This window comes from Danio rerio, chromosome 21 (genome assembly GCF_052040795.2).
Source record: "Danio rerio strain M-AB ecotype USA chromosome 21, GRCz13ab, whole genome shotgun sequence".
NCBI lineage: Eukaryota > Metazoa > Chordata > Actinopteri > Cypriniformes > Danionidae > Danio > Danio rerio.
Genome location: NC_141041.1, coordinates 6,272,501 through 6,292,547, shown reverse-complemented (window position 1 = coordinate 6,292,547; position 20,047 = coordinate 6,272,501). Strand labels below are relative to the sequence as shown.

Sequence of the window (20,047 nt, the reverse complement as noted above, 5' to 3'; positions counted from 1 at the left end):
ATTCAGAATCCACATATTTAACCAAGTACGGAAAACCGACACGCAGAAAACACAGAGCGGAGGACGTGTTGAGAAGAAACTGATTACACTGAAGCCCAAGAGATGAGATGCTTGAATCTGAGAGTTGAAGTTTTTCACAAACAGAAATCTGGCAATAATGAGGTAATCAGAATTCCATCCTTGATGCTGAACGTTCACATGTATTTAACAAAAATCCATCTCTAGAAGTAATATAGAGCACAGTCCTGGTACAGTACGACTTTAGATTATTAATATCAATATTATAGACAAAAAATAAACAGGATAGAAAAATAATAATAATAAACAGATCGAAAAAAAAAAAAGCAATATATTGTTCTCTGGAACCCCAAATTTACACATCAAATAAATCTATCAACCGTAAGATCAGTCGGATCATTAAGTTATCTGGAGAGAAACTCTGCCACAACAGAGAATTTGGTTAAAAGCGCGCTCGTAACATTTAAATAACATTAAATTAGCAAAAGGGACTCGCTGTATACATCAAAGCCTGCAGAATTATACACACGGTCATGAAGAAAGAACTAAGAAAGCCGATTACGACCAGTATTTGCATATACGTTAAAGCTACGGAAACGTTTCCCTTACAGAAGACACCGGTGGACGTTTGTGCTTTATTGAGGCGAAAGTACAAAACTCTTCTGTACCACAGAGGAAGCTCAAGCTTATGGTAGAGCGCATTCAACATGGCGGACGCTTCTCCAGACTGAATGACGCTTGGGCTGTGTCTGAAATCGCGTACATCCATACTATATAGTACACTAAAAACAGTATGCGAGCCAAGTAGTATATCTGAATTCATAGTATTTGAAAAAATATTATTGCTGCGTTCCAATTGGCATCCTAAATAGTGTTTGAAAATAAAACTAGTGTGTCTCAAAGTGTAGTATGTTGGAATACGTTTGCCAAATGTTCCTGGGTGGTTTACTATTTTCAGTAAATATTCGAAATGTTGAAGCGTCCATACTCTATCTGCTAATATTGCCCACAATACACGTGCGTTGGACGTGAAATTGATTAGAACTACAAACTTGTGTAAATGAACTACAAATATGGCAGACGTGCGAGACCAACCATCAAGTATTGAGGCTTCGGTAAAGTTGTTTGAATGACTATTAATTAATATCTAGCTCCCTGAAAAACATTTAAATGGCATTTTCTGTGGTATATTTCATCTGCAACAGCGATGTATCAAGTGTCTGGACATTAACTTTTCAATGCATAGATAACCAAAGACCTGAGGAGATTTCTCTGCATGAAAGACTTCTCCAACTTCTCCAATAAGTTAGGTAATCAATGATGATGTGTCGTGATGATTGACAGGATGTAATAAAGCAATAGGGATGGCTGACGTGAAACTGGCATTTTAACACAAGCCCAAGTCTTAAACATGAAGCTACAACACATTTACTTTGACTGTTTCAGTGTTTCATGAAGCCTTGCTTTGCCCACCACGATAAAGCAACATAATGATCTGTTAATGAGGAAGTAGTATGTCCCAAAGCTTGCATACTCTTCTGTTACACACTCAAAAGTACATAGTTTTAGGGCGTAGTATAAGGAACGCAGCAATAGCATTTAAAAAACAGTAAGCAAGAATTACCCAGATGACCTTTTACTTCCGGTGAGATTTTGATGTGTGCTTCCAATGGACGCTATGCTATCGTAATGATGCCACACGAGATAAATCATAAAAGACAGTGAAGGGATGATGCAAGGAGGGCACATGACAATAACAAATGGCAGATGTAGTACGTCCAAGCACTATTCATACTACCGTCGTGTAGTAAATTTAAACTCAAACGCAGCACATACTGGAGGAGTAGGCGATTTCAGACGCAGCGTTGTTATAGAGCACCCTTAAAAGTAGACAAAAATTCACACAAACATCGTAATTCAGATTTACACGGGCACTAAACGAAAGAGTCCACATCTCTAACATGACTTTATATTAGCACCATTGTTACCAAACGGGTGAATTTCACTGAACCTGTCAAGAACGCATATAAGAAGTCATATTTTACCCCATAAAAAAAAAAAAATGTGTGACATTTTGAGCAAAAGACTATAAAGCAGGGGTGCCCGAACCTTTTCTTATAAAGCAAAAAGCAAACTTGACTGAGGGCTGCATGTGGGCCGAAGTGAAACTGTTTACATTAAATTTTCCATGGGTGATTTCCTTATTTCTTTGCATATTATTTAAAAATAACTAGAAAACATTTCTTTTAAACATTAAATAATGATGTGGTTTAATTAATGTTTTATAATGACCTTATTATTACAGTAAAAACATAAACAATCCCAATCCGAGTTCAATGCTGAATACACTCGTCTTTGCTCACCGATGTCTTGCATTGTCCATTATCTGTGAAGTGTTTGTATCTACATTTTTAAAGTCTGATTCATTTACAACTTTTAAATGAAACATTTATATTTAGTTGGCTTTTTTGTAGCACCTCAATTAAACAAAGAAACAAAAAGGTACATTAAATTGGAAATGATGATCTATGTCAAGGGTATTCGCCCCAAACATCTCCTCATCATTCTCTTTCTCTTTTCAGATAAGATGGCGGGCCAACCAAAGATTAGCATGGGCACCTCTGCTATAAACAGTATATTTACTGAGTAACATCACTTACATGATGTTGATTTAATGATTTATTTATTTTGTATTGTTCTGTTTTTGTTAATGCCCTGTATTTGATATTCATCTGCGTTATTTGCAAATAAAAAAAAAAATCAATAAAAAGTTTAAATCACAAAAGACTATGAACTAAAAGTTTTTTTTTATATTCTGCATCAGCATAATGAATCATTATAGTCCCACTTTTTGCATTTAATTTTAATTAAATTTAAATAGTTTCCCCCCCTGCAGAATACTGTTATAATATGCACACAGCAATTTTCCATTTCTCTATAATGGTGACAATCGTCAACTATAAAATGATCGTTTTGCATTAAAGAAAAGAAAATTAATTTTGAAAATGTGTAGTCAAAGTTATCTGGAGGCCTGTTTCTATTACAGGATTAAGACATTTGAAAAGGTTATTAGAATTTTACCTCACAATCCTGATTTTATTGTCATAAACATTTTTTTAATCACAATTTCAAGTTAATTTCTGAGTTCATATCTCGCAATTTCAACTCTGTAATTTCTTTTCTTCTCAATCTGAGTTTGCACCATGTGATTTACAATTATAAATCACAATTTATACTTATATAATTTACAATTATACCTCAAATTAACATAATTTATTAATGAATTAATTCCCCCTGTAATTGTGGAGTTTATATCTCCAAGTTCTGGTTATTTTCAGAATTATTATTAACTTTGCAAGTCAGTCTTTACAACTTTCAGTTCAGAAATTTCAACTAGCAATTTTGAGTTCATAAAATTTTCCAAAACTTTATTTAAAATAATTCTGATATAAAACAAAAAAGGTAAAATTTTAAGAAATAAACCTGCAGAATTGTAATAAAATCATGCAGTTATTCGTTTTTAGCAGAAAAATGTTTCCATGCTAAAATGTCACAATGCATTTTATTTTGTCGCCCCCTATTGGCTGAAATATGACCTAAACACGTTTTCCTGCGTGATCCGCCCCTATAAACCCAATTTGAATAGAGACACACCCACTGATTGAGACACGCCCTCTTAAACTGACAGGTGCACCTCAGGCTGACGAGCTGTGTCTGTAGGTTTACTAGACTTGTTTACTGATCCGTCATAAACACACACACATTCACAGTCACAAAACACACACGCAGTCACACTTCCCTGTCTGATAGAGTGTTAAAATGATATGTCTGGATGACAACACCCCTGAAAAACCTTCCTTAATGAGACACACACTTTATATATATATATATATATATATATATATATATATATATATATATATATATATATATATATATATATATATATATTTATAAAAGCAATAATCACTTCTTTTTTCTGTGTTTTCCTATTGCACTTTAGCATTTCTGTTCTTTACATGTGACAAAATGACCGTATAAAATAATAATAATATCAGATAAACAATAAGTGTATATGTACATATAATACCTCCCAATGATTGTATTCATCTCTTCAATAAACTGTTGATTCTTATTATAAAAGTATCATAATAACTTATTATTAATAATAATTAGAGAGAGAGAGCGAAGCTAAAAGTAAGGAGACAGAAGGAAGAAAGACGGAGAGAATTGTCAGTATCTCCAGCCTGGATGTCCTGAGTCTTCGTCCCTGCGAGATGATTGGCTTGCTTTCTACAGGAGTCAAATCTGATTGGACATCCATGACTGCTAGGGGCGGGATTTCCTTCAGACTGTAGGAGTCTCTAGTGCTACATCCCCCCAATAGCCCCGCCCACGTTACCTCTTTCTGTTGCTGCAGTCCAATCGTTGGCTGAATACTGAAGGGGGCGGAGCGTGGGTGGGTCGCTCATAATCTCTCGCTTACACACACATGCGCGCACACACTCTACAGGAAGCACACAGGTCCGACTTCAAGGTGAAAGCGTGATGAGGGCATCACCTTTGGGAGATTGCTTATGCGTACGACAGGGAGTAAGGCAGGGTCCAACACCCGGAACAGGAAGTCGGCGTGCTGCCAGCGCCCGTTCAATTGCTAAACCAATTAAAAAATGAATAAAAAAATCAGTGATAAGATCATAAATTATAAGAGCCTAAAATTGTGTTGACTAAAACTACTGAAAGCACTGAAAATCATTGTAGTTAACAGAAATAAAGCTGAAATTAAATATACATATTAGAGGAAAACATGTACAAATATGAAATATTAAAATGACTCAAATTAATAGGTTAAATACTTAAAGTGTATCCGGAAAGTATTCATAGCGCTTCATCAACGCTTGCATGTTACAGCCTTATTCCAAAATGCATTGAATTAATTTGTTTCCTCAACATTCTACACACAATACCCCATAATGACAATGTGAAAAAAGAGTTTTTGAAAAAATTCTCTCATTATGCTGGCATTTAGCAAATATAAATGATTTAGGTAATCCTAACAGACCTAAAATAGTAAACACTTTGGGCTCTATTTTGACGGTCCATGCACAGAGCGCAAAACGCAGGGCGCAAACGCTTTCAGGGTGTGTCAGAACGCATTTTTGCTAATTTACGGACGGAAAATGCGCTTTGCGCCATGGCGCATGGTCTAAAAGGGTTTAGTTTATTTTCTTAATGAGTTATAGGTGTGTTTTGAGAATAAACCAATCAGAGTCTCATCTCCCATTCCCTTTAAGAGTCAGCTGCGTCGCGCCATTAGCGCATTCGCTATTTACAGGACGCAAAGTAAGTCTATGTGGAAAAACTGAGCATTTCACAAGCAAACAGTTAACAGTTTTTTTTTTTACAGAAAACTGTTAAACAGAGCATCTACTGCGTGAGAATGAGAGATAATGGATCACTTTCACTTTCGCTTTTGGATAGGGAAACCTTTACGCACAGACATCAATTAGTCTATAAATAATTAATTTTGTTTGTTAAGCGCAAATATTCATTTCAAAACTATTTCTAAATTCAGTTCTAATTTCCAGCAAACGAATAAATGAACAATAATAACGAAGTGTTTTCAAATACCTGAGTTATATCCTAAAACACATGCTGTGCCCCATATGGTCTAAAACCTGACAGGTGGGCAAATCTAAGCTTGTTTTTAATAAAACAAATATAAATATGGATATAATAAATAATACTGCTTATAATAATAACATTATACAAAAGCAAAATGTTATGAATGAACTGAAAAAGCCTCCCGAGATGAAGAAGACATAAAAGCAGTGATTTTTCATATTTATGTAGGCTAGAAAATAGTATGTTTTGTAATATTTTAATCCTTTATATTTATATCCTACATCTATTCTTATTATATACTATATATATCTTTAATATCTAAATTTTTTCATATGTAAAGATATTTGCCTATTGCTCTCTTGTGTGTATTAAGCAGTGTGTAAGCGAGGTGCAACTCTGCGCCGGAGTTTAGACCGGGTTTATTTTGGTCTAATGAAAAATCTATTTTAGTTTCTCAAAATAGCAACACTCTAGCAATGCGCCTCAGAACGCCTTCCTTTTTAGACCAGAACGCCTATGGGCGCACATATGAGCGCTAATGCATTTGCTATTTAAACAGCGTAGCGCAACGCCTCAAAAAGACTCTTGCGCCAAGCTAAAAATACCAAACAAGTATTGCGCCGCGCCTTGCGCCACATTGCGCCGGGTGTATGATAGGGCCCTTAGTATGATTTACCATCAGACATTTTTTTTAATTATGTATAATAATTTTTTTAATTGAATTATGTTCCAAATTTCAGAAAAATGGGATGTCATGTGATGTCCATTGTAATGGACGCAGGGTCTGAAGGAGTTAAATGGTGATGTTCCTGTTTTAGAGTGTATGTAAACTTCTGGTTTCAACTGTATATCACAGAAAAACAAAACATCGCATTGTCAAATTTTTACAATATCATGCAGTTGTTACTTTTTCAAAGTCACGAGTTACTGTGTAAGCATTTCACTGCATATCATACTGTGTATGACTCTGTACGTGACAAACAAATCATGAATTTGAATCTTCAAAGTTGTATCAAGAGCCATTTTTTGCACTTTATTTGAAGCTCATGCTCACCCAGCAGGTGTCCTCCAACACATCCGGCTCCAGCACCTCTCCGATCCATGAGTGGAACTGAACTGCATTTTGGGAAGGAGGCTGGTTGGGGGCGTGGCTCCAGATAGTCACGTTCAAGCAGTGGATAGTGATTCGTTGCTCCGCTCCGGCGCTCAGCAGGTGCAGAAAGTTCATCTGAACCCGTCCAACACTGAACTCCAGCTTTAAACAGGACATTAAACACCATCATTACCACAAGATCATCAACCTTTTTAGATGAACAAACCCTCTGAAGTAGGCTTCTGATGATCTTCTGAATACGACAGACCTTGGCCGTGGTGATGGGTCTGAGACACGTGCGTCCGCCACTGCTGAAATTACACATCACTTCTATAGAGTCTGAGGAGCAGCCCAGGTTTGGGTCGATCCAGTAAGTGCCTGAAAAAAATGCAAAAATGAAAATCACACCACAAATAACTGAGCAAAAATAGAACATGTAAACTGAAATCAGACAGTGGGAAATCCTTCATTACTACAGCGAACTCTATTGGTTAGCCCACACCGCAAAAACTAAACATAATGAACATAACAAAAAAAACCAGACACTCCCTTACAGAACAACTCCACCATTTTAGGAATGTTTAGGGATGAAACACTTTTTATTCACTGTCTTTATGTTTTTATTTCAGGCACAGATCATTTATGTTTCTGGTAGAATGTCCTATATACACATAGTTGTACTAAGATGTGATCATTGTAATAACTAATGATCATAATAGTAAAATAAAAAAAACTTCATAGTTTAAAACTTTGATTTTTTTCTTTTTAAAATATTTCCCAAGTGATGTTTAACAAAGCAAGGACATTTTCACAGTATATTCTGATAATATTTTTTCTTCTGGAGAAAGTCTTATTTGCTTTATTTCGGCTAAAATAAAAGCAGATTGTAATTTTTTAACAACCATTTTAAGCCCCTTTAAGCATTCTTTCTCTCAATAGTCTACAGAACAAACCATCATTATACAATAAATTGCCTTATTACCCTAAGTAGCCAACTTAACCTAATGAACCTAGTTAAACCTTTTAAATGTCACTTTAAGCTGTATAGAAGTGTCTTGAAAAAGATCTAGTCTAATATTATTTACTGTCATCATGGCAAAGATATAAAAAAATCAGATATTAGATATGAGTTATTAAAACTATAATGATTAGAAACCTGCTCTCTGTAACAGAAATTGGGGGGAAAATTAAAGGGGGGCTAATAATTTCAACTGTATTTATATATATATATATATTAATAATAAATAATTATGATAATAATAATATAATATAATAAATAATAGAAGTAAAATATTTTTATAAATTTAAATAATGTAATACATAATAATAAAATAATATAATATTATTAATATATAATATTATATATTTATATGCATCTTTTTCTCGTGTTCGCCTGGGTTTTTCTTCCGGGTGCTCCGGTTTCCCCCCACAGTTTAAAGACAAGCGGTACAGGTGAATTGGGTAAGCAAAATTTGGTAAGCTAAATTGTCCGTAGTGTATGGGTGTAAATAAGTGTGTATGGATGTCTCCCAGAGATGGGTTGCAGCTGGATGGGCACCCGCTGCGTAAAAACATGTGCTGGACAAGGTGGCTTTTTATTCCGCTGTGGCGACCCTGGATGAATGAATATATATTGAATATATACAGTTGAAGTCAGAATTATTAGCCCCCTTCAAATTTTTTTCTTCTTTTTTTATATTTCCCAAATGATGTTTAACGGAGCAAGGAAATTTTCACAGTATGTCTAATAATATTTTTTCTTCTGGAGAAAGTCTTATTTGTTTTATTTCTGCTAGAATAAAAGCATTTTTTTTAAGCACAATTTTAGGGACAAAATGATTAGCCCCTTTAAGCTATATATTTTTTGATAGTCTACAGAACAAACCATTGTTATACAATAACTTGCCTAATTACCCTAACCTGCCCAGTTAACCTAATTAACCTAGTTAAAACTTTAGAGATCACTTTAAGCTGTATAGAAGTGTCTTGAAAAGTATCTAGTCAAATATTATTTACTGTCATCATGGCAAAGATAAAATAAATCAGTTATTATATTATATATTTATATATATATCGCATTGCGAATTTTTGGCAGAAACATGCTTTCATGCTAAAATGTCACAATGCCAGTCTAAAAACACTCTTTCCCCCTCTACATTTTGGGTGAAGTATGATCATGTGTTTTTCATGTGGAATTCACCCTTACAAAACCATTTGAACAAGTCACACTCACTAATAAGTACTGTTACCCCTTTAAACTACATGTCATTTGTACACAAACTAAAGTAAAAGTTTGTAGCTTGCTTCAAGAAGGCCACATTTTTTGCAATGCAGTAAAGACTCTCCATTGATGTAATTCAAAATACTTAAAAATCATATTTAATGGTGTTTTATGACATTCAATTTGCCAGGGGTAGGACTATATAATAAGCATTACTTACAGTAACAATACATTATGCCAGTGTTTCCCAACCCTGTTCCCGAAGACACACTAGCAGTACATATTTTGGATGCCTCCAGGATATATACCTTCGATGTGGAACTTTTATCTGTTTCACTTTGCCCATTTTATCTGCCAATAGTTTCCTCAGATTTTATAACCATCTTGTACATTCATCCGGAGGGTAATGCTGCTGCCGCGTCTGCTACAGTACAAGATGTTGTTCAGAAACTGCAATGCATTTCATCTGATGCTCCATATTTTATAATGGGTGATTTTAATCATGTTTCTTTGAAAAAACCTTGAACAATTTTTATCAATACGTTGACTTCCCCACTAGTAAGAAAATTGTCTTGGATTTGTGTTATGGGTCAGTAAAAAATGCTTTTAAAGAGCCCATATTATGGGTTTTTAAAAAAAATTCCCCTCCATGTAGTGTGTAACTCAGCTCTAAGTGAAGTGAAGTATCCAGCTAAGGTTTAAATCTGTTAGTGTACAGTGTTTAAAACGGTTGATTCATCTATAAAAGAGTCGACTCATAGTGCTTCAAACGAGTCGCCTTGATACCGAGTCATTAGGTGTTTCGCCATGACGTACGAACGAAACCAAGTTATTCACGTGCACGCGCAAACCCGGGAGATTTCAAACCTGAGGCCCCGCCCTCTGACACAGAAACCCAGACACACACACACAAACGCACACACACAAACATGCCGGTCGATTGAAGTCACACTGCAGATGGATATTATATCGAGTCTCTACCCAAAGATGAAACCTCAGCATTATAACCAAGCAGTTGGAAACTACTGGAAACTTCTGGAAACTACATGCTACAAAGAATACTTCATCGGCGTTTGTTAAAGGAAGGATCAGTAAAGAGTAACTTACTGATGGACATGTCAGGATGGGTTTCTTCCTCCATTTCTCCAGTGTAAGTACTGCGATTAAAGTTGTTGCCTTGTTGACTCTAGCTTTCAAATGTATTTAGTTGTTATTTGTTACTTGTAACCGAGTGTACTGTATCAGGTTAACTCGCTATATTCTCTTATCGCGTGCAAAGTCACGTTAAAAACGCGACACGTGCTGCTTTGTTAACGGAGCTCCGTGGACGAGGGTAGTGTGTGTGTGCGTGCGCTGTCGTCCGGAGGTATGTGTGTGTGTGTGTGTTTGTGTGTGTGAAAAGAGCAGAGTGAGACAAGCTATGTGATCTCCTCGACAGTTTTTGGAGTTTTTGCTCAATAAAATAGTCAGTCGTCTGAATTTTCAAGTCCATAGTCTGTATTTACATTGACCCACTGGCAGCTAAAATCCACGCCTACACTATCGAGCGTGTATGAACTGTGATTACTTTTTTATTGCTGATTAGCTGTTTGGCATTTCACTCTGACTGAAGGCAGTCGACCAATCGCAACAGGCTGTCATTAGTCCAATCAGTGCAGATTAGCTTCGCGCTAAGGAGGGGTTTGGGAACAAATGAATCGCTGGACGATTCATACAGGAGTCGCTGGGATAATTAGGTAAAAATAAATGCAGATTATAAGACCTTGAAAGTGTTTTTTGACCTTGCATGCATATTAGACTGTTGTTGGAGACCCTTACAACCAAAATATGACCCTATTTCATGTATAATATGGGCTCTTTAAAGCCCTTCTTCTTGCACCATTGGGCAAAGCATATTACTGTTGGTGTGCCTTGAGGAACAGGGTTGGGAAACACTTGCAAATGTATTGTTACAGTAAAAATGCTACCCCTGGCAAAGTTTTAATGTCATAAAATACCAATAAATATGATTTAAGCATTTTAAATCACAAGGACACAAGTCATGTCCTCATAAACCGCCTCAGTGTTGGAATACCTATGTCATTATACAAATTTCTGTCCTTGTAAACCTCCCAAACCAGCACATACGCACCATCGTAAAGCGTGTCCCGGCAGTCATGCAGGTCTCTGCAGAGTCGAGCGGGATGGTCTCGTGTCCCCAGTGGGTTCTTCAGGCTGTGCACTAGAGAGCTCAGATAATCAAGCGTTCGCAGGATCTCTGGAGCCTGATCCAACATGGGCATGTCCAGTAGACCCCGACCCTAAGAGAACATTCAGACAGCCTTTAAATCACCACAATAACACCCAATTAAACAGCAAACAGCACAATGCAACGTCAAGAACACCGAGGCTTGTTCGTCAGACCCTGACCCTGAGAGAACATGCAAATACCAACGTATAAACATCCAATAAAGCATTAGAAACAGTGTGTTTGAATGAGCTCACCTCAATTTTCTGTGTATGAGTCTCTCGGAAAACTGGCTGAACTACACCGAGACCAAAATCCTGATTCTGCAACACACACACACACACACACATGCAAATAAGCAAATTTAATAACATAAATGCTCAAAATATAACACTGAATGTGTGAATGAATAGTTAAATAAACATAAGGGAAAAAACTCATATAGAAATATCATATAATAATTATGAAAGTTAATTCAGTAACACTTTACAATAAGGTTAATACTACTTTAAATTACTAATACATTATATATAAATATACATATTTAATATTATATACATTATTAATAATGTTTATGTCTAGTAACATGAACAAATAACAGTTAACAGAAACAAAGCCGTTCATATTAACTCATTGTACTTGAGAACGTTCGAGGTTACTAAAGTAACCCTTCGTTCCCCGAGGAGGGGAACGAAAGCACTATAAGTGGATTTGATTTGTAAAATCCACGCATTGGGAGGTTCGGTTCAGAAGCTACTCATCTGAAAGAGTATTGAACGGGCCAATTAAGAATGAATTGGCAGCGCAAGCCTGCGCAGGTGAGCGGCATAAGCAATCAACTGAGTATATAAGCTCACCTGGCGCCAGCAGACGCTATCCTTTTTAAGCTGAAGAGACTTTCAACAGCTAAGGGACAGTCATTATGGCGACGGAGTATAGTGCTTCCGTTCCCCTCCTCGGGGAACGAAGGGTTACTTTAGTAACCTCGAACGTTCCCCTTCGGGGGGAACTTCAGCACTATAAGTGGATTTGATTTGTAAAATCCACGCATTGGGAGCCCATTGAAAGCGCCATAATGACTGCACCTTACCAACACCCCCGATGAGGAGATAGTCAAGCAAGCGTGACGCACCCGCATCATGGGGGGCGCGGTCCTCCAACGTGTCCCTGGCCCTAATTTATCCTACTTCAACAGAAGTTTTACGGATTTAGATATATTTTTTGGGAAGTCGTGAGCATCTAGATAATTCTAGGAAAATACGACAGTACGTTGGGAAGCGTGCAATCCCGATAGGGAGGACGCTGCGGAGGCCATTCGTTACCCAAGGGGGGATAGATGGCAGAATTTACATATGGACTAGCCCTAAAAAGGGGGAGTACGCATAGCAAAAGAGTGGTTAGCGGGGAGGGAAGACACGGGTCCGCCCAGGGGGGGGGACTTAACCGTGGCTGAATAAGCATATGGGATCGCCTAGTGGGGACCACGCATAGCAGGCACCTATACCCAAAACGCGGGCTGACCAGCGGGCAGACCTACAACGTAGTGGGCCAGCAAGTGACTCCTCCGCTGAGTCAGTGCTGGGGGCCACGGAGGAATCTGCAGGGCTCACCTGACGGGGAACTTTACTGACAGATAAAAAGGCGCACGTATCTCCGTGTTAGGGAAAATGGCGCAGCAAGCGTGTTTCAACACCCTACCGAATTGTTTCCTCAATCACCAAGGGTTACCTAATACCCTTGAGGAAACCGGCTCCACTCGCAGATTGTAAAACCTTGCAAATGTGTTGGGTGTCACCCAGCCCGCAGCTCTACAGAAGTCTGTTAGAGGGGCGCCGCGTGCGCGCGCTCGAGAGGATGCGAAACTCCGAGTGGAGTGCGCACGCGCTCTCGGGGGACGCGGCTTATCTCGGCTCTGATAGTGAAAGAAAGGCATCCACAATCTAGTGGGAACTTATTTCAGTACGGCACTTCCCTGCTGCCGACCGTTATAACAGACGAAGAGCTGCTCAGATGATCTAAACTCTGAGTGCGGTCCGGATAATACGCAAAACGCGAACTGGACAATAAAGAAGGGCTGGGTCTGCCTCCTCCGAGGGCAGCGCTTGCAGGCTCACTACCTCGTATTAAAACGGAGTGGTAGGAACCTTGGGCACATATCGCGGGCGGGGTCTCAGGACGTGAGAGAAGCCAGCCCAATTACAGGCACGAGTCACTGACCGAAAAATGCCTCCGGGTCCCCGACCCTCTAATCGATATCAACGCGACCAGCAGAGCTGTCTTCAGGGACAGAAAGATACTGAGTCGAGGATCGAAGGGATCTGACGCGGCTTGTGTAGCGAGGGCGAGATCCTAAGAGGGCATGAGAGGGGGCGGGGTGGATTAATTCGCTTAACGCCCCTGAGGAACCGGATGATGAGGTTATGCGTTCCCACGGTGCTGCCAGCCACCGCGTTATGAGAGCGGAGATGGCAGCCACGTAACCTTGAGTGTGGAGGGCGACAGCCTACTCTCCAGCTTCTCTCGGCGTAAAGAAAGCACAACGCTGATCTGGCAAATTACGGGGGTCTTCTCAGCGAGAGACACACCATTCAGTGAATAGACTCCACGTCAGGGCATAGGCGCGCTCGGGGAGGGGGCTCTAGCCCGAGTGACGGTATTAGCCACCGCAATCGGAGGTTACCTAAGTCTTCCTCGCGTCTAAAATCTCTTCAAAGATCGGCGAGGGTGCCAGGTGGTGCCCTGTCCCTGAGAGAGTAGGTGCTCTCTCGAAGGGACTGCCAGGGGAGGGCTATCGCGAGGGAGAGCTCTGACATCCAGGTCCGGTTGAGCCAGAGGGGCGCAACCAGCAACCTGTTCCTCGTCCTCTTCCTGACCTTGCACAGTAACTGCGCGGGCAGGCTCACTGGGGGAAACGCGTATTTGCGCGTGCCCCGAGGCCAGCTGTAAGCCAGTGCATCCGTGCCGAGAGCACTCGGTCAGGGAAAGAACAACTAGCAATGAGCGATCTCGGGGGAAGCAACAGATCGATCTGGGCTTCCCCGAATCGCGCCCATATCAGCTGAACAGACTCGGGGTGGAGTCTCCATTCTCCAGGACGCAAGGCTGCCGTGAGAGCGCATCGGCTGCACGGTTGAGCTTGCCTTAATATGAATGGCGTGCAGCGATTTCAGCCGCGGATGACTCCAGAGGAGCAGACGGCGGGCGAGCTGAGACATGCGGCGAGAGCGCATACCCCCTATACGGCTGATATACGCCACCGCCGCCGTACTGTCCGTCCTGACCAGCACGTGTTGCCGCTCCAGCACCGGAAAAAAACGGTGGAGAGCGAGGAACACTGCCAACAGCTCCAGGCGATATGCCAATGCAACTGGGTACCTTTCCACAGGTCCGCAGCCGCATGCCCGCAACGCACAGCCCCCCAGCCCGTGTTGGAAGTGTCTGCTGAAACGACAACAAGACTGGACGCCTGTTCTAGAGACACCCAGGCCTGTAGGAACGAGGGGTCGCTCCAAGGGCTGAGGGCGCGGCGACACAGCGCAGTAACAGAGACTCGGTGTGCGCGCGCGTGCCATGCGCGTCTGGGGACTCGATCGTGAAGCCAGTGCTGAAGTGGTCTCATATAGAATAATCCGAGCGGCATGAAGCGGCTGCGGATGCCATATGCCCCAGGAGCCTCTGAAATAGTTTCAGTGGGACCACTATTTTACTGTCGAGCTCTCTCAGACAGTACAGCATCAGCTGAGCGCGCTCTCCGGAGAGGCGCGCTGCCATGGTGACCGAGTCCAGCTCCAGCCCGAGAGAAGAGATCCTCTGCACGGGGGCGAGTTTGCTCTTTTCTCGGTTGACCTGAAATCCCCACAGGTGGAAGTGCCAGAGCACTTTGTCTCTGTGCATAATCAACTGCTCCGAGAGAGGGCAAAAATCAGCCAGTCGTAAAGAAATTGAGTATGCAGATGCCCGCGAGCCGAAGGGACGCTGAGGCACCCTCCGCGGGCTTGGTGAGGACCCGCGGAGACAGAGAGAGCCCGAAGGGGAGGGCTTTGTATTGCCAAGCTCGACCTTCAAACGCAAACCGCAGAAACTGTCGGTGGCGAGGAAGAGTGGAGACATGGAAATACGCGTCCATCAGGTCTAATGCTGCAGACCAACCCAGAGGACGAACGCACCGGAGGATGCGCTTCTGCGTGAGCATTCTGAACGGCAGCTTGTGCAGGCAGCGGTTCAAAACGCGCAGATCTAGGATTGGCCGTGACCCACCGCTCTTTTTGGGCACGATGAAGCGTGGGCTGTAAAACCCACCCTCCATCTCGGCTGGAGGGAGCGGCTCGATTGCATCCTTCGCCAGGAGGACAGCAATCTCCTCTCGCAAGACAGGGGCGGACAGGGGCCTGACCCTGGTGAATACACACCCGTGACTTGGGGGGCCGTTTCGCGAACTGAATCGCATAGCCGAGTCTGATTGTGCGTATGAGCCACCGCGAAGAGCTGGCCCGCGCTAACCAGGCAGGCAGAGCTCTCGCTAATGGACTCATCGCTACAATCGCTGACGTACCAGCAGTGGGGCAGCGCGGAGTGGGTGTGCTGATCCGGGAAGCTCGCGGGTCCCACGGAAAAGCTGGAGGTGAGATATTTGCTCTCACTCCAAACCCGAGCTCCGGAGGGGAGGCTCGAGGGGTGGGAGAAAGGAGACCGTCCTCCCAGCGCTCGTGAGCCACTGGCGAAACGCACCGAATCTGCAAGCTAGAAAGCATAGCGTCCCAGACTGGCAGATTTCGGGCTGTCACATCTGGGGAAGTGAAAAGTGCCCTTTCATAATGTTTCATGGCAGTAAAAAGTGCCGTTGGAAATGGGGCCCCGCCCTCCAGCGGGGAAAGAGCAAGTTCCCTCTTCTCCAGATGGCCTGTCCCAGGGGCGCTTCGCGGTCCGTTGCCGGACTTAGCGGCGTTCTGGGCAGGGGGGCTGCCTGCTTCCGAGGTGCCCGACGCGCTCGCTTCGCCTGAGGCGTGTGCGGGGGCGGAGCAGCTCTCGTAGGCGGGCGCCTTCGGCGAGGAGCAGGTATGAATGGCACGGCGGGCGGAGCGGGCTACGGACCGCCGATAAGACATCACCCACCAACTGCTCTCTCACCGCCTTGAATTCCTGGGTGAATTCACAGACAGTGTCGCCGAACCTGGCTGGGGATATGGGGAAGTCAAGAAAGCGGACTTTGTCGACTTTGCGCATATCAGCCAGGGGTGGCGCTCCTGGACCACTAATGTGGACATCGTCCTCCCCAACGCACACGCAGCGGACTCAGTAGTCCGAAGAGCTAAGTCGGCGGCGGTGCGAAGCTCGTAAGCCTGGGTTGGACCCACCCTCGTGCAGCTCGGCCAGCGCCTGCGCTTGGTAGCGCTGGTAGGTGGCTATCGCATGCAAGGCGGAAGCAGCCTGGCCCGCAGCTATGTAAGCTCTAGCTCCGAGGGAGGTAGATAACTTACAGGCTTTGGATGGGAGACGAGGCGGACCCCGCCAAGAAGAGGCGCCGCGCGGATTTACCGCCATCGCGCACTCAACCTGAGGAATCGCCACATACCCCCTGGCTGTTTCACCGTCAAGAGTGGTTAGGGTGGAGGAACGCGCAGCACGAGCAGAAAAAAGTGCTTTACAAGACCGCGTGAGCCTACTGTGCACCTCCGGGAAGAAGGGAACGCCCCTCTAGTCGGTCCGGCCGCGGAGCTGGGGGATAAACCATCTCCAACCCACGGCCGAAGCAGCCCGGGAAAGCACGGCTAACATGTCCGTTTCAGGATCCGTAGTGACAGCGCTCACCAGCCCGAAGGGGGCGAGCGGGTCTGGATCATCATCGGACAATGAAAGCCCACCCTCCGATGCCGCGGTGGACATCTGGTCTCCGGTGTCATCGGGCGTAAGGGCTACCATCTGTTAGACGGATCGCTTCCCCCGCCCGAAGCTTGGATGGAGCGCTTAGAGGAGCGGGAGGTCCGCGGGCCCGTGGGCGACGGATTATCTCTCGCTGAAACCCTCAGATCTGCCCGAGTGCCCGCTGCAGAGCAGGGGACAACTGGGGTGGTTCACCCTTTTGCAAAGGCTAACCGCGATCTTGCGCAACAGTCATGGCATCGCAATGACGACATGAACTGCCCGCGAGCAGCGCATTAACATGCTGGACCCCCAGACATGTAACGCAGTGCCCGCGCCCATCATCCGAGGACAGGAAACCACCGCATCCAGAAACGCACAGTCGGAGCGCCGTCCTGATAAGGACGTGCTGCACGACTGTGTTGCTCTTTCTGTGAAGTTTGCAACTTTATACGCACCGCTCTGGAGGACCGGACCCAAAGAACGCCAGGCAAAGGAAGAAACCCAGCTCGACCGTCTGCCACTGCGTGTACACACTCTGGACCGGGAGAATGCTCTCGTTCGCTCAGAATCGCTGGTCACAGCAGGAGGAACCCTCATCGACTCGATCAGAAAGTCTCTGAAGCGAAAAGGATAGCGTCTGCTGGCGCCAGGTGAGCTTATATACTCAGTTGATTGCTTATGCCGCTCACCTGCGCAGGCTTGCGCTGCCAATTCATTCTTAATTGGCCCGTTCAATACTCTTTCAGATGAGTAGCTTCTGAACCGAACCTCCCAATGCGTGGATTTTACAAATCAAATCCACTTATAGTGCTGAAGTTCCCCCCGAAGGGGAACTAATGTTAACAAGCATGAACTTGGATTTGAATAATGCATCAGTTTAATCAATGTTGAACTAATAACTGCTGTACAAGTCTTGTTCAATATTAGTTCAAGTTATTAACTAACAAAGGGTTATTGCAAAGTGTGACCAAAAATTTTACCATGGCCAGCGGGATTCCCGGAGGACCCTGTAGAGAAAAACAAAATATGTAAACAAAATAAAAAACATAACCATATATGACTTTTAATGATATTATTTAAATACTGCAGAAAGATATATATTGCAAGCAATATGTATATTATGTTTATTTGTGGATGGAGCTGCTTTGGTATGAGGCAGATTTCTTGACTATATAAATAAGGATAAAATTGCATTCACTTATTGGGATATTTGAGGACATCATCCATTAAAAACATTTTTTTTTTAAAAGAACAGATCCCAAAAAAAATGAAAATATCCTTATTTCCTCACACTCAAGGGGCTCTATTTTACCGGTCTAGGTGCAAAGTCTAAAGTGCAGAGCGCAAAAACATTGAGGGCATCCGAATCCACTTTTGCTATTTTAAGAACGGATGGAAAAATATGCTCTGCATCAAAGTGCATGGTCTAACAGGGTTGTGCTTATTCTCTTAATGAGGCATGGGTGTGTTTTGAGCATAACGTGCTTTAAACCAAGTCTCATCTTCCATTCCCTTTAAGAGTCAGTTGTGTTGCGGCAAGTTGCATTTGCTATTTGTGGACTGTGTTATTGGAAAAACTGAATGCTTTACTAGCGAGAAAACAGTTAAACAGATCATCTACAGCATGAAGATAAAGAACAAGCCTCCTTCATTCAGCCTCTTTACTTTCACTCTTTACTTTACTCCTTTACTTTCGTGGATAAGAAAACGGTGTTGTACTCACTCCACTGAAGACATCCATCAGTCTACATGTTTAATTTAGTTTGTTAAGCACAAAGTTTTGTTTCTAAATTCAGTTCTAATTTCCAGCAAACGAATAAATGAACAATAGTAACAAAGTGTGAGTTATATCTAAACACACTTGAAATGCCTCATATGGTCGAAAACTTGACAGGTGGACAAAACTAAGCTTGTTTTTATTCATTCATTAATTTTCTTTTCAGCGGAATGAACCGCCAACTTATTCAGCACATGTTTTACGCAGCCTATGCCCTTTTAGCTGCAACCCATCTCTGGGAAACACACCCATACACACTCATTTACACTCATACACTACGGACAATTTAGCCTACCCAATTCACCTGTACCACATGTCTTTGGACTGGACCACCACCGCGTCACCAGCTTGTTTTTAATGAAACAAAAATAAATATGCATATAATAAATACTACTACTACTAATAATAACATTATACAAAAGCAAGATGTCATGAAAAAACAAAGAAAAGCCACCAGAGGTGAAGAAAGCATGAAGGCAGTGGTTTTTATATTTATGTAGAAAATAATATTTTTTGTAATAATTTATTTCTTTAATACTTTTTTAAATGTAAAGATATTTGCGTATTGCTGTACATCCTGTGTGTGTTAAGCGATGTTTACATGTTTAATGCACATAACTAAAGCAGCTTTAGACCTGTTTTAAGCTGGTCTATTGCATGGTCTATTTTAGTTCCTCAAAATAGCAATGCGCCGACAATGCGCCTTAACACACCTCCTTTCTAGACCGGCACACCCATGAGTCCACAAAAAGGCACAAATGGATCGCTATTTAAACAACGTGGCGCAAAACAGGGTGAACGGTCTGAAATTAGCAACAAATTACGCCAAACATGTCTAACTGTTTGAGACTTTTAGGAATTTGTTGAACACAAAACAACGTATTCTGAAGAATGTTGGGAAAAATCAGCCATTGACCTCCATAGTAGGAAGAAAAAACACTATGAAAGCCAATGTCTGTTTTTTTCCAACATTCTTCAAAATATCTTGTTTTGTGTTCAACAGAAAAACAGAACTTAAAACAAGCGGAGGATGAATAACTGATGACAGAATTTTCATTTTTGGGAGGATTATCCATTTAAAGCATATCTTAATCGTTTATTCTTTAACCATTAAATAAAACTATGGAAAATTAAACATAAAAAAAACTAAAAAAATTTAAAGAAGCTTTACCGGAAGTCCAGGAGGTCCACGTGGTCCAGGAGCACCCTGAATAACACAAACAA

General features: G+C 42.2%; 1 protein-coding gene across 3 annotated transcripts in view; it reads right to left on the bottom strand.

The window, feature by feature from the left end:
* Nucleotides 1–3,155: 3,155 nt before the first annotated feature.
* col27a1a (collagen, type XXVII, alpha 1a) overlaps nt 3,156–20,047 on the bottom strand; it is a 229,348-nt gene continuing 212,456 nt past the window's right edge. For 2 of the 3 annotated variants that reach the window (XM_087299058.1, XM_087299059.1), the window contains 7 exons: nt 19,995–20,030; nt 18,027–18,053; nt 11,442–11,507; nt 11,089–11,257; nt 7,005–7,114; nt 6,698–6,898; nt 3,156–4,672 (listed from right to left, as the gene is read on the bottom strand). In XM_087299058.1, the coding sequence (XP_087155184.1) occupies nt 4,526–4,672; nt 6,698–6,898; nt 7,005–7,114; nt 11,089–11,257; nt 11,442–11,507; nt 18,027–18,053; nt 19,995–20,030 (756 nt within the window). In that variant the 3' untranslated portion in view covers nt 3,156–4,525. The remainder of the gene's footprint in view (nt 4,673–6,697; nt 6,899–7,004; nt 7,115–11,088; nt 11,258–11,441; nt 11,508–18,026; nt 18,054–19,994; nt 20,031–20,047) is intronic. The other variant, NM_001163294.1, reaches the window with a different exon arrangement.